The following is a 15,491-nucleotide window of genomic DNA, read 5'->3' on the forward strand; positions in this document are numbered from 1 at the left end:
TAAAATAAACTACAAAAATAACAAAAACATGTTATTATTATATGTATATTACCATAGTGTGTTAGTGGTTCTTACGGTAAATAGAAATGCTAATATCCACTTTTACATGTGGATATTATGTTATTTTATTATCGGGGGTTGGACTGTACACAGTGTACCGGGGTCTCTACGGTAACGGGGAGCTTGGCAGCCATGGCAACGTGCTGCGCCACACGATCAGCAGTGTGCGGCTGCAGGATGCTCTGCTGCACCTGCGGAATGTGAGAGGATGGTGTGTGGCCTAAATAACAACAAAATACCCTTTTTTGGGTCTTTGGTAAGGTGCCACTAACAACCCCGAGTCTGCAGACTGGGGTAAATAAGACTGCCCTAAACCGGTAAGTGGGTGACGTAATGCAAAAAGATGATAGCAGCCCAGTACAAAATAATCTATGGTAATCATATGGAAATATTAAGGGTAGGCTGATGAAAAATACTTATGTGGTCCAGTCATACTGGATTGAATAGCCTGAAGTGTAGTTCGACAATAAAGTTAAAGTTATAAAGTCCTACATTTTTTTTGTCTTGCACCTCACAACTCACAACAACAAAATCACCTATCTGCCCAATGCCACTTACACAGGCTCATTGTTTTAGTTTTATGTTGTGGTTGATTTGTTTTGTTTATTAAATAAAAAATAGTTTAAGCAAATTAAACTTGAATTACCACAGTCATCTGTAGTAAAGTACTTACTGTAAAGGATTGCACTTTTTATAGCTACAGGGCCTTGTATAATCATAAACCAAGAAGAAAACAATACAATAATGATCTTTCTTTGAAATGATTAGGAACATAACATCTACATTTCTAGCATTTAATTATTACCATTTAAGAGGAACTTAAATGAAAGAGCCACGGTGAGCTCACTTTTTATCACTGCAGGAATAAACTAAATCCCTTTATGAAATCAAAGTGCTATTTTCTAATGTGGGTCTTTTAGGTTTATGTTACACTGTGCTGCAAAACCAATTTCCCTTAGGGCCTATGTGGACAAATTAAGATGAAAGTTGATTTTTTTTAAAGTCGAAAAACGCATCAATATATTACAACATATCAAATCCTCATTATACAATATCAGTTTATAGCAGTTTTTTATAAATAATCTTCCAAACTAATCCGGCAAAAATGTCATTCTGTGCACCTTAATCCAAATATAAAAATAATGTAATCAAAATTAGGAATAAAAGCATTTATAATGCGTGTCGACAGATGACAACAAAAGTCATATTTAACGTAGAAAGTGTATTTTTATTATTTCAAACTTCTCCCTACACCAAATAAGGTCTTCACCTCATACCTGTCCCCATGTTCTCCTTTGTGTGTTCAATTAGAATTACAATAACACTTGACCATGACGTTATGTTTCTCTCTGGTCTACTTTATGGCCTTTCTTCTGTGGAAATCAGTGAATGAGTTGCAGAGGTGAATGTCGTTTTTGAAAAAGATTGAGAGAATTTGCTGCAGTCGGGTTCAAAGAGGGAAGCATGACGTTATCAAAAAAGGGGGAACAAGAGAAACAGGTATGAAGACAAAACTTTTATGTGTACCAATCTTCCCCAAGACCTACCCGCCCCTAATGCAACCCCCCCTTTCTAAATGTAACCAACAAAACAATCATTGGCTGGTTATTTACATGCACAGTATCCCCACTGCTCCCCCCCAAATAGACACACTAATGCCTGATCCCAAAGCCATCTGCATCCCTTAGCATCAGCATTACATGTACAGTAGGCTGAGTTTATTTTCCTGAAAACTAAATATCCTGGCAAAGGACATTTGACTGGATTTTTTGCTGAACTTTAAAGGATAAGTCTGGTGATATTCTGTGTTTATCTCATTGTCAACAAATCGCATTAAAACACCAAAACCAACCATGAAATTATCCCATTGACTAGAAGTCAGAGCCTGATATATCTCATTCCTCTGTGATCCATTGTTGTAACATAACTTTAAAAAAATAATATTTAAAATTACATCAATGAGCCACACTGTTGCACTCGGTGATATGTTCCTTCATTCTGATGAATCTAGGCACTGTAGTTTATTTTTGAAATGATCCCACAAACTGAGTCCTGCAGCTGTAAATAGTACCAAACAAATGCGCGCTTAAATCGGGATCCACGATATTATGACTTCACGATAATAATAATAACTTGATAACAATATTATGGCTATATCCAACAAACAAACACATAATAGTGTCTATGACTTTGTTTATTGTGCGTTTTCTCTTTTTTGGCGAATAAATTACTTCCTTAAAAAAGGAAGGCGGAGAAAGTTTGTGCGTACAAAAACGATATAACTAGTACACTAATAAATAACTAAAAGGCAACCAGATTAACTGATAAATAAAAAAATCAACAACGCTTCAACACTTCCTCCAAGAACAAGAGCTTGGTCCCAAGAGCCACAAGCTGAGAACGTTTTAAAAGTTTTGAGAGAGTGATGAACGGATCTGTTGGTTTTGGTCAATAATAAAATGTATGAAATATCACCAGCCTGATCCTTTAAGCAGTTTATCCTCTCGGCTCCACCTGCTCTGTTTCACTTCCGCAGCAGACAAGTAATGTTAAAATCTTGAGTGTTATCAGTGGTTTTAACAACACGTAACAACAACAGCCAGGTAAAGATGGCTTTGGGAATGGGAATCGTAAGACTGCTCTAGTTCGACATCACCACGTTCTAATACGACAACAGGTACGAGCCGTGCCTCTTTTTATTATGTGACCCCACCCACATACCCGCCCAACCCCCCCTTCACACACACACACACACAAATAAGGACCCAAAAAAAAAAAGTCACAGGGACACCGAGTGGTAAGAGTCCAGGGTGCAACCACAAAGTACCAGCTAGTCCTGTGGTGTTACACAATCACACACAAACATACACACAGTTGTGAGAGTGTTGAGAGCTGGCAGTTTAGTGAAGTGTGTCCTCGGTGAATTGACAGAGGTTTCCCCAGCTCTTGTTATCTGTACCTCCTCCTCCTCCTCCTCCTCTTCTTCCTCCTCCTTCATCTTATCACACCACCTGGCATGCTGGTTCTTCCCTGAGTTCTGTACATTCTATTCAGGGCTGTATTTCTCTTTCTCTGACACAAGCACACATGCATTCACGCACAGATGTCTCTCCCTCCGAGTGGGGTAAGTCCATTCTTCCAGTAAACTGTGACACACAGAGTGAGTGTATTGAGGCACCGCCGCTTTCAATCCACAGTGACACCGTCAGGGTAAGGCCTGAAGGGGGCGCTACCAACGGTTAACCAGCCCTGGGATGCAGAGAGGATGAGATCAGTGAGAGACACAGTGTTACAAATCAATGTAACGTATACTGTACTTTGATATATGTGCAGGAAAGGGGCATTCCACTGATTTTACACAATAAAGTTTGATTTACTCGTCAGGAGAAAAACATAAGGCTTCTGTGGATCTGGAGGGAGTTTTTTGCAGTGTTCTTGGCCTAGGCTGTAACATTTATTTTCCCATAATATTGCAGTTAAGTGTTTTAACTACGTATGAATTGGTTCGTTAACATCTGTTTGTCTTGAAGACAAGACCTGACTGCAAGGGGTGGTTAGCATCAGTTCTAAAGCTTAATACTGAGCAAGGCAAGAGAAATAATATAATATCAACAAAGACCCAACACATATTAATAACTACTGTAAGCTGCAGATATCAGAAATTCATTTGAAATCGTCTATACGCAAGACAAAAAGGCGGATGTTTGGTTTGGTACAAAAGCCGATTGTATAATAGAAATGAAATTCCCTTTTATATAGACTGGTAAATATCCGTTTGACCTTTAACCCTTTGACCTGTGTTAGATACTCTTTCTCCAAATCCCTGTGTATGTATGTATACTATTTTTTGGTGTATTTCTGTTTCTTGTCTGGAATTGCCCCTTAAGGAACAAATACAGTATTTTAAACTTCATTGAAATACAAACCTGATCTAATCTAGGGACTAAAAGTCTGTACATATCTTGGTTTAAGCTACAGTGGTTTTTAATCTTAGTGAGGGACTCAAACACTAAACATTTAGAGTAACACAGAGCTGTAACAATAAGATCAAAAAGAAGGAGAACAAGGTATATTACAACAAAGTATATTAAAATAGAGCATGTTATATCTGTAACTCACGTGTAAAGAGGCTGCAGTTGCAGATGGGAAGACTTCTGAGGAGGCTGGTAGCCGTACGAGTCAAAGCCACCGATGAAATCAACTAAAAAAAGAGAAAGAAATGACATCATTACACTTTCACTTAAATATGTATTTGTTTTTTGACCAGGTGTTGGTTTCACAGATCAGATTCTATTTTGACCGGAAAACCTATTGATGAACAACACCTTTATATCACTGTAATACACTCTGACATCAGAATCTGCACAGATACCGTCTCACTGCTTCTATGTCACTGATACATTGTTCTAATCTTTCCCGATCAATGTGGAAGGAACAAATATATGTGGCGGCAGCTCAAAGAGAAAATTGTCCCAGATTTTCTGCATCAGTGGAGATTTAGACCATAAGTGAGTGATCTGGTTTGTGATGCGTGATGTGACATTTTAATAATAATATTAATCCTGTGATGTTTTTGTATAGTTGTCATTGCTTCAAAATGTTGAAGAAAGAATGTTCTGAGTTTATGAAGCAGAACACCATTTTTTTTTAAGAAAACAATCCAAAGGGCTGCTTTTCCTAAAACTGTGTTTATGTTATGGTTAATATAACTGTTTTCCTATCTGTGTGTTATTTTTTAATGTATTTCTTAGTTAAAAATGTGAAAAACATAAAATTACAACATTTCTATATAGAACTATTAAATACTATGTGTGTGTGAACTTCAAGAATCCAGCATCAGCCGTTACATTGCATGCTCTTATCATCATCTTTTCCCATCAGCACTTTGTTTTCACGTGCATATTATTCTGATAAAGCGTGCTGTTTGGACATGACAGGCTGGCATAGCATGACACTTCCTTTTACAGGAAATGCATATGGCGTATTGTAACTAAAGGACCTAATTTACTTCATTAAGTGAAACATCGATGTGAGCACCAGGAGGAGATTAAGCATTCAGACACACAGATGGCAGAGACAAGCACATACCAGCAGACAGACTCCTTGAATCTTCCGACAGATATCTCTAATATTCCCACAGATAAAGCGGTCAGATCCCCGAGAGGGAATTCTCTGCGGTGATTTAGCTCAGCATGAGCCGGCAGGAGAAGACAATGAGCTAACAGCACTCACATCCAAAGTTGTGTATCGTTAACACAAACCCCCCTCCAGAGAATGACACAAGTAAACCTGATCGGCTGAACAAGGCGCTGGAAGAGGATCAACAAGCTTTTAGGAGAAGATAAGAGCACTCACAGCTGTCCTCGTCATCCTGGAAGACTTTGCTCACGTAGCAGGCGTAGACAAAGCCAAAGAGCTGTTAGAGAAGAGAGAGGCTGAAATTAAATGACTGCTGCTGTACAGACTGAGTCACTGCTGACTAAAGTGTGTGTCAATAAAGGGTCAGCAAACATAAATACTGTTAAACAATGTTTAGAAAATGTAGTATTTTTACAGGGTCGGTAAAGCTTCTTAAGAGCATTTTTCAACCAATTTCAAGGTACTTTTTTTTTTTTAAATATACTTTTATTGTCATTACACAGTAGGCCTACTTACTATGTAACAAAATGGTTTCTCTGCATTTGACCCATCCTAGTGTTAGGAGCAGTGGGCTGCCATTATGACCTAAACCATTGATGGAACTTTGGTCATCACATCTCAAATGAATACATAAAAGCTATTGCAAAAATAAAAGTCTAGTAGGTTTGATTTAATTGAGTCATCAGGTGCAGGATGCTAGCAAAATATTTTTGCTTTACATGAGTGATTGTGAGGATGCAAAAATCCAGCATTTCTGTAGGACAGCATTCAAATTCAAACATTTTCCTATCCTTGGACAAACATAACGTTTTAAATGAAACATTTTGAAAACTTCCAAGACTTTGTATGAACCCTGTGTGTGTGTGTGTGTGTGTGTGTGTGTGTGTGTGTGTGTGTGTGTGTGTGTGTGTGTGTGTGTGTGTGTGTGTGTGTGTGTGTGTGTGTGTGTGTGTGTGTGTGTGTGTGTGTGTGTGTGTGTGTGTGGTGTGTGTGTGTGTGTGTGTGTGTGTGTGTGTGTGTGTGTGTGTGTGTGTGTGTGTGTGTGTGTGTGTGTGTGTGAGTGAGTGAGTGAGTGAGTGAGATACGTACAGCCAATAGGACCTGAAAGGCTGAACTCAACACCTCTATGTATTGGTAGTCGAGGAGACACCCGGACACAGTGATGACATGGTGGTCGTCAGGGGCCATGTTGGAGTCCAGCACGGGCGTCACCAGGCAACCAGGACCATGCTCCATCCACCACGAGCGATGAAGGGATGTGTTGAACGTCATGAGAAAGTCCCTGTCCTGAACATGTGCACACATACATACACATATATAAAAACATGGCTACAGATAAGGGTTATTCTCATGGTTGAGTGATTAACTAATTAGGGCTCTCAAATATGGATATATTTTAACAGTGTATTTATATTTCTTCTTTACTCTGTTTAATATCATATTAAACTGAATATCTCTGGATTTTTTGTACAAACAAAACACAACTTTTTCAAACATTGAAAGACCTAGGACTTTGAGAAACTGGGATGGAATTTGTTGAGTATTTTCTGATATTTCTAAGTCTTCCAAATTGTATCTCTTGACCACGAAAATAATCTGTAACTAAGTAATAATCTAACTCTAGACAGATGGAATAAAGCAAATATTGCGTTACACAATCAGAACGACTGAACTCACATGTGACAGGTTTCCAACCTCCAGGTAGAAACAGATAATGAACGAGTTCCAGCCCACCCAAAGGACCAGCCATACTGCATACTGCCAATCAGATACAGGGATCACTTTCTGCACACTCATGCAATATCAATTTAAAGTAAACAATAGCTGTGTGCATCTTTGGAAGGGGGGGGAAATACTCACAAAGATAAGGTATCTGAAGCGAAACTGCACGGTGCCGAACATGCCCAGGATGACGGCCATAATGTGCAGGAAGTTGGCCAGGATGGGGGCCCATTGATAGCCCATAAAATCAAACACCTGCCTCTGAAGGGCTGCCACCTATGGGACAGTGGGAGGGGTCACGCACACATTAGAGAAAAGACATTACACACACAAGCGAGGATATATGCAAATTAAACACACGGTGAAACACACACACACAGTGACAGGGACACACATACACAGGTCTGCCGCAGTTGTTTCCATGGTAACTGCCTGGAGCACCAGCCAGTCCAGTGACTGTAAAAGAGGAGCAACCCCCTAAAAGCTCCCCCAAACTAATGAGGATCTATGGGCCGAGTAAATCCCCCTGCCTCCCCACAACTCATCAGCACAGCAAACAATAGCCGGGATAACTAGCCCTCACACTGCTGCGCTCCATCATTCTCACTACAGAAATAGCTGATACCATCTCACATTACACACTTATTATGTTTTAGAGGGATAGTCAAGCTATTTGTAGCCACAAGACATAGCTAACTTTAACTCCAGAATGGAGGCCAGATGGGGCCTCCTTGTCCCATCTCAACATTCACATGTTTTTTTGCCAGAATGGGGCTATCACCCCTCTCTCTACTACAGACATACAAACATGCCCTGATACCAAAGCACCCCCCCACCGTACTTCAAAGACACACACACACCCTCTCCTGTAATGTGGCATGACACCCCTGCAGCTGCAACTCTAAGCTTTTTTAATGTGACTGTACACACAGGCTGGACAGAAATTGATTACAATGTGCGTGTGTCTGTAGCACGCTGCTCCAATTATATCATCATGGTGAGTGAGTGATTAGAGAGGCAGCTTTGACAAACAAACAAACACACACACAATATATGTATACACACACTCACCAACTGCAGTGAACATATCACCAGCAGCGTGCATCGTCCGTTGCACTTCCCCATCTTGGAGGGCTCGGGACGCGGCATGGAGCCCCGGAGGCTCCGGGGGAAGGACGGGTCGCCGGTCAGATCCAGACTGCCTGGCGGTCTCAGCTCACAACATTCCCGGCTGAATAGACCTGCCTAAGGCCGCCGCCTCCTCCTGTAGCGTCGGTGTGGCCCTTCTTCTCACAGCGAGTGACCCATCTTGGCAGCTGTTTTTGTTGTCAGTAAATATACCAATTACGAGCAGAGAGGAAGAGGAGGGGGGGCGTCACTTCACACCGGCCTGCTGCGGTCCGACCACCACCGACAACCGAATCACCTCGGCCACACCTTCCTGAGAGGGGACACACAAAGACACAAAGAGAGACGGAAAGCTGTCATAATCTGCCCCGGGGTATAGACAGAAATTAGCATCATATGATACCGGATCACACGGGGGGGGCGGTGGGGAGGAGGGGACCGACCCCGCGATGTTACTATACGGCTAGCGTGGGCTACACGGACACAAAGCAGCCCGTTGTGACTCACGGTTTTCTAGGAGAGGAAGAGTCCTTGTGCCCCCTTTAAACCCCGTCGTCCCGACCTCCGTCTCCTGTAACTGGAACTAGTTACCGGGCGGATCTGTTCACCAGCACCGGGCACCGAGCTCCGTCTCGCAGCGTCTTTTGTCAACAATCGGTGCCGGGGCGGGCGCTGGAGAAGCCGGGGGGAGAGAGAGAGACGAGGGGGTGAGAGAGAGAGAGACGAGGGGGTGGGGGCTCTCAGTCACCGCGACCCCCTCGAGGAGGAGCTGCATGGATTCTGCAGACCCGCGTGCGTGACTGCGCGTGGCCGAGCAGAGTAGCAGCCCAGCGAGGCGTTCGGAAAAAAACGGAACACAAAAGAAACGGGAGCTCGTGGCGGTGGATCAGACAGCCGAAAATAACGAAGTCTGTGATCGCCTCCCACTCCCGTCCGAGGCTCCGAGCAGAGAGAGCAGCCCGCCGCTCGTCTCCTCGGGCAGCGGTTATTCAGAGCGGAAGAAACATAATTAACAGCCGTGTTTAATCCCAGCTACTTAACATGAGAGGCGAGCAGTGCGATAGTCTTACAAAGTTAAGATATGCAGTCAGATAATGACCGCTAAGTCGGTTATCACAAGGCCATATGACAATCAATGGAAAACGAGTTATCACATTTTCGTTTACTTATGCATAAGGCTTTCTCAAATAAAAACGAGTAAGCAGTTAAAACATGTTGTCCTTTCTCTGCACTGTAACTACTTCTCATTTTGTTTGAGTTAAATATTGTAACGGTTAATTTATCCACCCTATGTAGCTCAAAGCACTGTGAACTGCCTGTGTTCAAAAGGTGCTAAACAAACTTGCCCTTGCCCCTTTCTGAAGTGACCCACACATTTAAAGCCCTACTTAGTTGAGTAAACCCATGTTCATTGTGCAATTAAACAGCTGTCACATGCCAGAAATTCTACACAGTGCTAATTAAACTGACCTAATACATTACAACTAGATAAATATTTTAAAACCGTTACGTTCCACATGAAGTAGTCTATTACAGTTTATTACATAATGCCTCTGTTAATAGCAAAGTGTAAAGTCTTGTAAATATCAGTTACCTGTAAGAAGTGCACCATATCCTGCTGCATTTCAACTCGTTTTTTTACCAAACAACTTATTTATAAGCCCTCACTGTCAAAGTATTTAATTATTACCACTGTCAAGTAATTGTAATATAGTCAGAGCAAAGGCACAATGCTTTCTTTAGAAGTAGAATGGGATGAATTATTTTAAATAACATTTTCTATATATGTATCTCTACATTTTTGCTAATGTTGGCCCATGCTTTGACAACAGCAATCAGGCAAGGATTTGTTTGTATTCTGCCGACAAACAAATAAACCACACACACAATTCATAAACTCCTTGGTGGAGAAAAAACGATGTTACCGCAGGAATGCCCCACAATGACAAATTAATCCCACAAACAGTTTTTACAGAATACTCAAGTTTATTAAAAAGAAACAATTCAGAATAAAAAAAACAAGTCACTGTGGAGGTTGTTTTGACCAATGATCAACTTCAAACACACGTCCTGAGGTTGTTCTTTGACAAGTTGAAGCACATGAAATTACAGAGACTCCAAACCCACTGTCGGACACCACCCATCCACTTCTTAGGCAGGACACACACACACACACACAGACACACACTCATCCAGGTGAACAAACTCCCACACTCACACACTCCCTACTGAATTTCTCCCATGTAGAGCCTTTTATCACTGGCGCCAGACAGCACTGTGAATAGAGACAAAGAGAAAAAGATGATTAAACTTTTATTGTCAGTTGTGTTCTGAAACTAAGCCTTAGGTGAACAAATAAACACATACAAAATAAGTGTTGGGTGAAAACCACATTTTAGCTAAACCACAAGAATATTAAAATATGACTCCCTTTAGATCCCCTGACTATCCTCTTAAGACAACTGCACAAAGTCTTTCAACATCTCTATTCCACATTAGGAACTGTGTTTTATTTTTTTAAATGCATAATCTTTGCTTTGTTTAGACCTAGTGTCCACAAATATCTTGCATTTTCGTAACCCTGAAACAGAGACGACTGAAAACGCTGATAAACACGTTTTAGTTTGAAAACTTCAGTACTACGTTGGATGGGCTGAAACTGAGACTTTTGAAAATAATGATGCAGAAACTCGCTCGCTGCCGGACTGAACTTATTGGTCACAACGTTTGCTTTCCAGATTCGATAGCTGACATAACATGACCTTTTTTCCTGAAGAAAACTAACAACATTACCATCGACTACATGTTGTCAATTCAACATGTATTATTAATTACCGGAGTTGTCCACCTTGTTGACTATTCTAGCAGTCGTTGTGAAAGTCTGGATTATGTAGTGCTACTACAGCCTACATGTGCAAGAGGAAAAACTATTATTCTAACGCACATGCCCAGTGTAACAAAATGGTCATGTGATTCTAAGTTTTTAGGCATGTTAGTCCGGAAAGAGATTATAAATGAAGCGGTGCTAAAAAACTCACCTGGATAAATATAGTTTGCATTTGAAAAGGAAAATGTGTTGTTGTCAATGCATCCTAAAGTAGTGACTGACTCACCTATAGGCTCCTCTGGGTGAAAGGCGACTTCGTTGACGGAGCCGGCATGTCCCGGCAGCTTGTACAGGATTCTGCGTGATGTGGTGTCCCAGATGTACACAAATCTATAAACACAGACAAGAAAAACAGCTGGAATGACTCCTAACGTAAGACAGCTGAGACATTGGACACTGAAGGATTTTCATATTTTTGTTACAATACATCATGTGCTATGTTGTTGTATCAAGTTGTGCTGTTGAAGGTGGATTAAAAGAAGTTGAAAGAGTCAAATTGCATCGAGAACATTACAGCTTGCCAGCAATCTAAGATGGATACTAAGCTAGGAAGAGAGACCCAAATCAAATTGTCCTTAAGTAATTATAAGTCTGCACATTTACACAAGTGAGTTTAGTGCATGCTAATGTCTTATCTTGAAGTTAGTTTAATAGAAGCGCAACCTCTAGAAATACATGTAAATGTACTCAAAAAAACGAATAATGACGATTATACAAATGTCTATGTGTATGGGAGTTTGTTTGTTTGTGTTGCCTCTCACCTGTCAGCTGAGCCGGCAGCTATCTTACTGCCGTCAGTAGACCAGGAGCACCTCAGCAAATTCTGAAAGACAGGAACAGATGTTAGAAACAGCATTGTTATAAGAAGGACAAGAGCATCATGTGCTGTTTATTGCAAGTAAAAAAGTGACATATTTCGATGCCTTTTAGGGAAAAATAATTGTTGCTAGGTGAAAAAAAAAGATTTGTTATTCAAGTATTTTCCTCAATATATATACCCCCCGGATGGTATAACGGAGCGTCCACACAGCAGCGTTAAAAAAAATCTTGGAGGTGGGCGTATCTGAAGCTTGGGGATTTTTTGCGAGCAACGCGACCAACAACCAATCACATGAATCTCCCGCCCCCGACATACAAAGCAAAAAAGCCCGAAGTAAACTGGATATAAACTCCCCAAACAGGCGAAAACCTACCACTGTCTCTGCCACCTCCCTCCATGCCTGGCTCGTCCGGGTGGTATCCCGGTAGGTAAATAGGGACTGGTCATAAAGCACCGGGTGATTCCCTACCGCTATAATTAATTTCTCCTCCATTTTTTGGAATATGAGGAAATGAACTGCGGTATGTCACTCCCAGCTTACACGCGGTTTGATTCGCTAGCGCTTGAACTGTCAGATTTGCATAAACGGGATTTGATTGGCTGACGCTTTCACCTCAGCTTCAAAAGTTGAACATTGCTCAACTTTTGAATCCTGAGATGCCTGGAAATCTCCGCTCTGCTTCCCACAATGCAGTTCGGCGAAAAGTGAGGCAAAGTGACGTCACCCCATTCAAAGTGAATGGGCAGAAGCGTTGGAAGATTTTTTTAACGCTACTGTGTGGACGGGCCGTAACAGTGGAAGAACATGTCAGTACATACAGGTCAGAGTTATTGATGTTACCTTCTCAAAGTTGTGAACGTTGCCCTGGAAAATCTTCACACATCTCTCCTTGGGTGCAAATGGTCGAACATCCCAAATACGCACTACACAGAGGAATTAAAGAAAGCAAAATGAAGCATCTGGCCATTGCAATGACACTCTTATAAGCTTAAGAAAATTATTTTGTTATACAAATAAACATCTTACCTGTGTTATCCATGGAGTTTGAGAGAAGGTATGATCCCTCAGAGCTCAGGCTGAGTCCAGTCACTGAGTCACCGTGGCCATGCATATTGTAGATCAGCTTGTTCTGCCTCAGGTCCCACACCTGCACAACATAGAAACAGCTGATGACGGAGTTCAAGCCACAGGACATACAGATTACAGGTCTATATGTAAAGAACAAAGATAATAACCAATTTTCCTTATTGAGGTTCAAATCCAGGGGCAAGTGGAAAAACTAAAACATTTTCTTATAGCACATGAAATTGCAATTCCCAGGTTTTCTGTGTATGCTGTAGGCCAGTACCTTGATGTCATTGTCGATGCCTCCTGAAAGGATCTGATCACTGGTGTCATTGAATGTCGCAGCGAGCACCTGGTAGGTGTTCTGGAAAGTGTGGATCGCCCCTTTCTTACGGATGTCCCACAGCTACAACAGTGACAAACACATGTAGGAAGATTAACAGGAACCTGATCAAATGGACTGGAGTACTTTAGATAAATTAAAGACCACATAATAATGGTCTGTTAATGAGACTTGTGAGAGAGGATATCAAAATGAAATTAAATATCATCCAATTCAACAATTTATTATTATACCTTGACGGTCCCGTCATCACTGCCGGTACAGACGAGTTGGGGCCCTCGACGGGCTGGATAACAGGTGTTAACGAAGGAGGTGTGGCCCTTCAGGCGCTTGATTCTCTCTCCAGTTTCACTGTCCCACACTCCTACAGTCTTGTCTGTGCTCGCTGAAAACAGCATGCTGAAATAAAGAGCAAGAAAACACAGTTTGACACATTTATCCACCTTATTGACCATGAATTAGGAAGCATGGGTTTGACACATCTCTTGCCAGTAACCTAAGCCAAGTGATACATTTAACAAATGGACAGTGTGTAATCACATCCAATTGTTTACAAGAACTAGATTAAATAGTTAATTTAGCTTTGAAGGTGGTTTTGCAAGGTAAGGAGTAAGTTGACTTGTATTGAATTAAATCCCCCCTTGAACTATAGTGTTTATTCTGACAACCGTCATTCAAAAAAGTTTCAAGGTTTGTGTGTTACTTTGTTTTGTGCTTTAGAATATATCTTAGAATTGCACTTAATCTGTGATCGTTCCTACCTGCCATCTGTGTTGTAGTGCAGCTCCATCACTGCTCCACTGTGGCCCTTCATCGTGGCATAATTGTCACAATCTCCGTACACATTCCACATCACTGCAGCAGAGAAAGACAGTTTACAACACGTTATTCACAGTAACTGAAATATGTTTGTAAGTTTAACCAAGGACGTGTGAGCCTCAGGATTTTAAATATCTTACAAATGAGCCTATCAAATCCCGAGGAGGCGAGCGTGGATCCGTTGGGGTGAAACTTGCAGCAGTAGACCTCGCCCTCGTGACCAGACATCAGCATAATGGGAGCCTGCAGGCTGGAGGACCGTGGAGGACCCTATGGGAGATTAATTAAAGGTCAATATATATGATTAATTTAACATCAGCATTACAGCCCAATAATAAATTAACAGTTGTAAATGTTTTCAGCATAAAATGTGTCAACTAATGAGTAACCACACATTTCAGTACAGAAAAAAACAAAGATATATTTGAAGCTATTCAAAAACAGTTTTGTCTTACATAGACTTTCCAGGCCAGTTGTGTAACAAAACAAATAGGACATGTGTCATAGGCTTTTGTTTTAGCTAATACTATGTATTTTGACCCCAAAGATTCATAATTGGCTGTGTTATGTTGAGCATCAATAGTTTTCCATAATATGTAATTGGTTAAGTTGTACAGTTGATGTTTATTGCAGTGGATTTAAGGTAAACACGAGTTTTAGTGGCTTTTGTCTTGAAGCTGTCTAAAGTAGTTTCAACTTAGATAAACATTATAACCTTCACAAATGTAGGATGTAATGCAAGGGTATTGTATTAGACTGCATTCGTTTAAGCAAGATATCGCTAATAAACTGTCTATTTAGTGTACATTACATTTACTAGAATAATTTCTTTCTACATGATTATTATAACTAATAATTTGTTGTTCAAATGTTACATTTATGTTTATCACAGTAGAGTGCAAACTGCATTTTAGAGACTTGCAGATTAATTGATTCGAAATGTGACCGGGTAACTAATCTGTCATCTAAAAAACAAAAGATATTAACAATAAAGACATTTTAAGTCCATTTCGATTTTTTCCAGGCCTTGTTTCTGAACATTAAAAACACATCACAGTGATGTTATTTTATTTTCCTGCGTAGGGGTTTAGCTAGCCACATAGTTCCATTTATGCACCTAAAAGCAATTCTTAGTGCACTTAAGACGACATGTAGTTCATAAATGTAGACTTAATTATGTGTTTCAGTGTTGTTGGCCTCTGATAGATATAAATGAGGACTTTGATTGTAGTTACTCTACGCACCATGGCCACGAGTTGCTGGGACTGCGCCGCCGCCACCAGCTCCGTCCGGGGCCGCTTCACGGCGGCTGGAACCATCGCCATGTCCGCCGGTCTCTTCTTGGGTTCAATCATCCTGAGATAGTCAACAAGAAAAGGCAAAAGCGTTGGAGTTATTGCTAGAGTTTATAAAAAATGAATGGCCGTCTTTTTCGGAGGGACGTCGAGCGACAACGAAGAAGAACAGGAAACTACTTCCGGTGCATATGATGCATTTGATTGGTGGA

At 41.0% G+C, this 15,491-nt stretch overlaps 2 protein-coding genes across 2 annotated transcripts; both read right to left on the reverse strand.

Annotated features, from left to right (window-relative positions):
• Positions 1 to 1,267: 1,267 nt before the first annotated feature.
• nkain1 (sodium/potassium transporting ATPase interacting 1) lies at positions 1,268 to 8,894 on the reverse strand. Its single transcript, XM_034125187.1, has 8 exons — positions 8,557 to 8,894; positions 7,993 to 8,362; positions 7,060 to 7,197; positions 6,877 to 6,957; positions 6,289 to 6,486; positions 5,416 to 5,476; positions 4,180 to 4,261; positions 1,268 to 3,309 (listed from the first exon to the last, which is right to left on the reverse strand). Exons 2-8 carry the CDS (start codon positions 8,068 to 8,070, stop codon positions 3,300 to 3,302), a joined length of 648 nt encoding a protein of 215 aa, XP_033981078.1. The 5' UTR covers positions 8,071 to 8,362; positions 8,557 to 8,894; the 3' UTR covers positions 1,268 to 3,299.
• Positions 8,895 to 10,015: 1,121 nt separating this feature from the next.
• Positions 10,016 to 15,457, reverse strand: snrnp40 (small nuclear ribonucleoprotein 40 (U5)). The gene is made up of 10 exons (XM_034125189.1): positions 15,229 to 15,457; positions 14,125 to 14,254; positions 13,927 to 14,020; positions 13,399 to 13,564; positions 13,106 to 13,228; positions 12,784 to 12,904; positions 12,598 to 12,680; positions 11,698 to 11,759; positions 11,163 to 11,266; positions 10,016 to 10,324 (listed from the first exon to the last, which is right to left on the reverse strand). Exons 1-10 carry the CDS (start codon positions 15,337 to 15,339, stop codon positions 10,275 to 10,277), a joined length of 1,044 nt encoding a protein of 347 aa, XP_033981080.1. The 5' UTR covers positions 15,340 to 15,457; the 3' UTR covers positions 10,016 to 10,274.
• Positions 15,458 to 15,491: the final 34 nt, after the last annotated feature.

This window comes from Trematomus bernacchii, unplaced genomic scaffold, assembly GCF_902827165.1.
Source record: "Trematomus bernacchii unplaced genomic scaffold, fTreBer1.1, whole genome shotgun sequence".
Taxonomy (NCBI): Eukaryota; Metazoa; Chordata; class Actinopteri; order Perciformes; family Nototheniidae; genus Trematomus; species Trematomus bernacchii.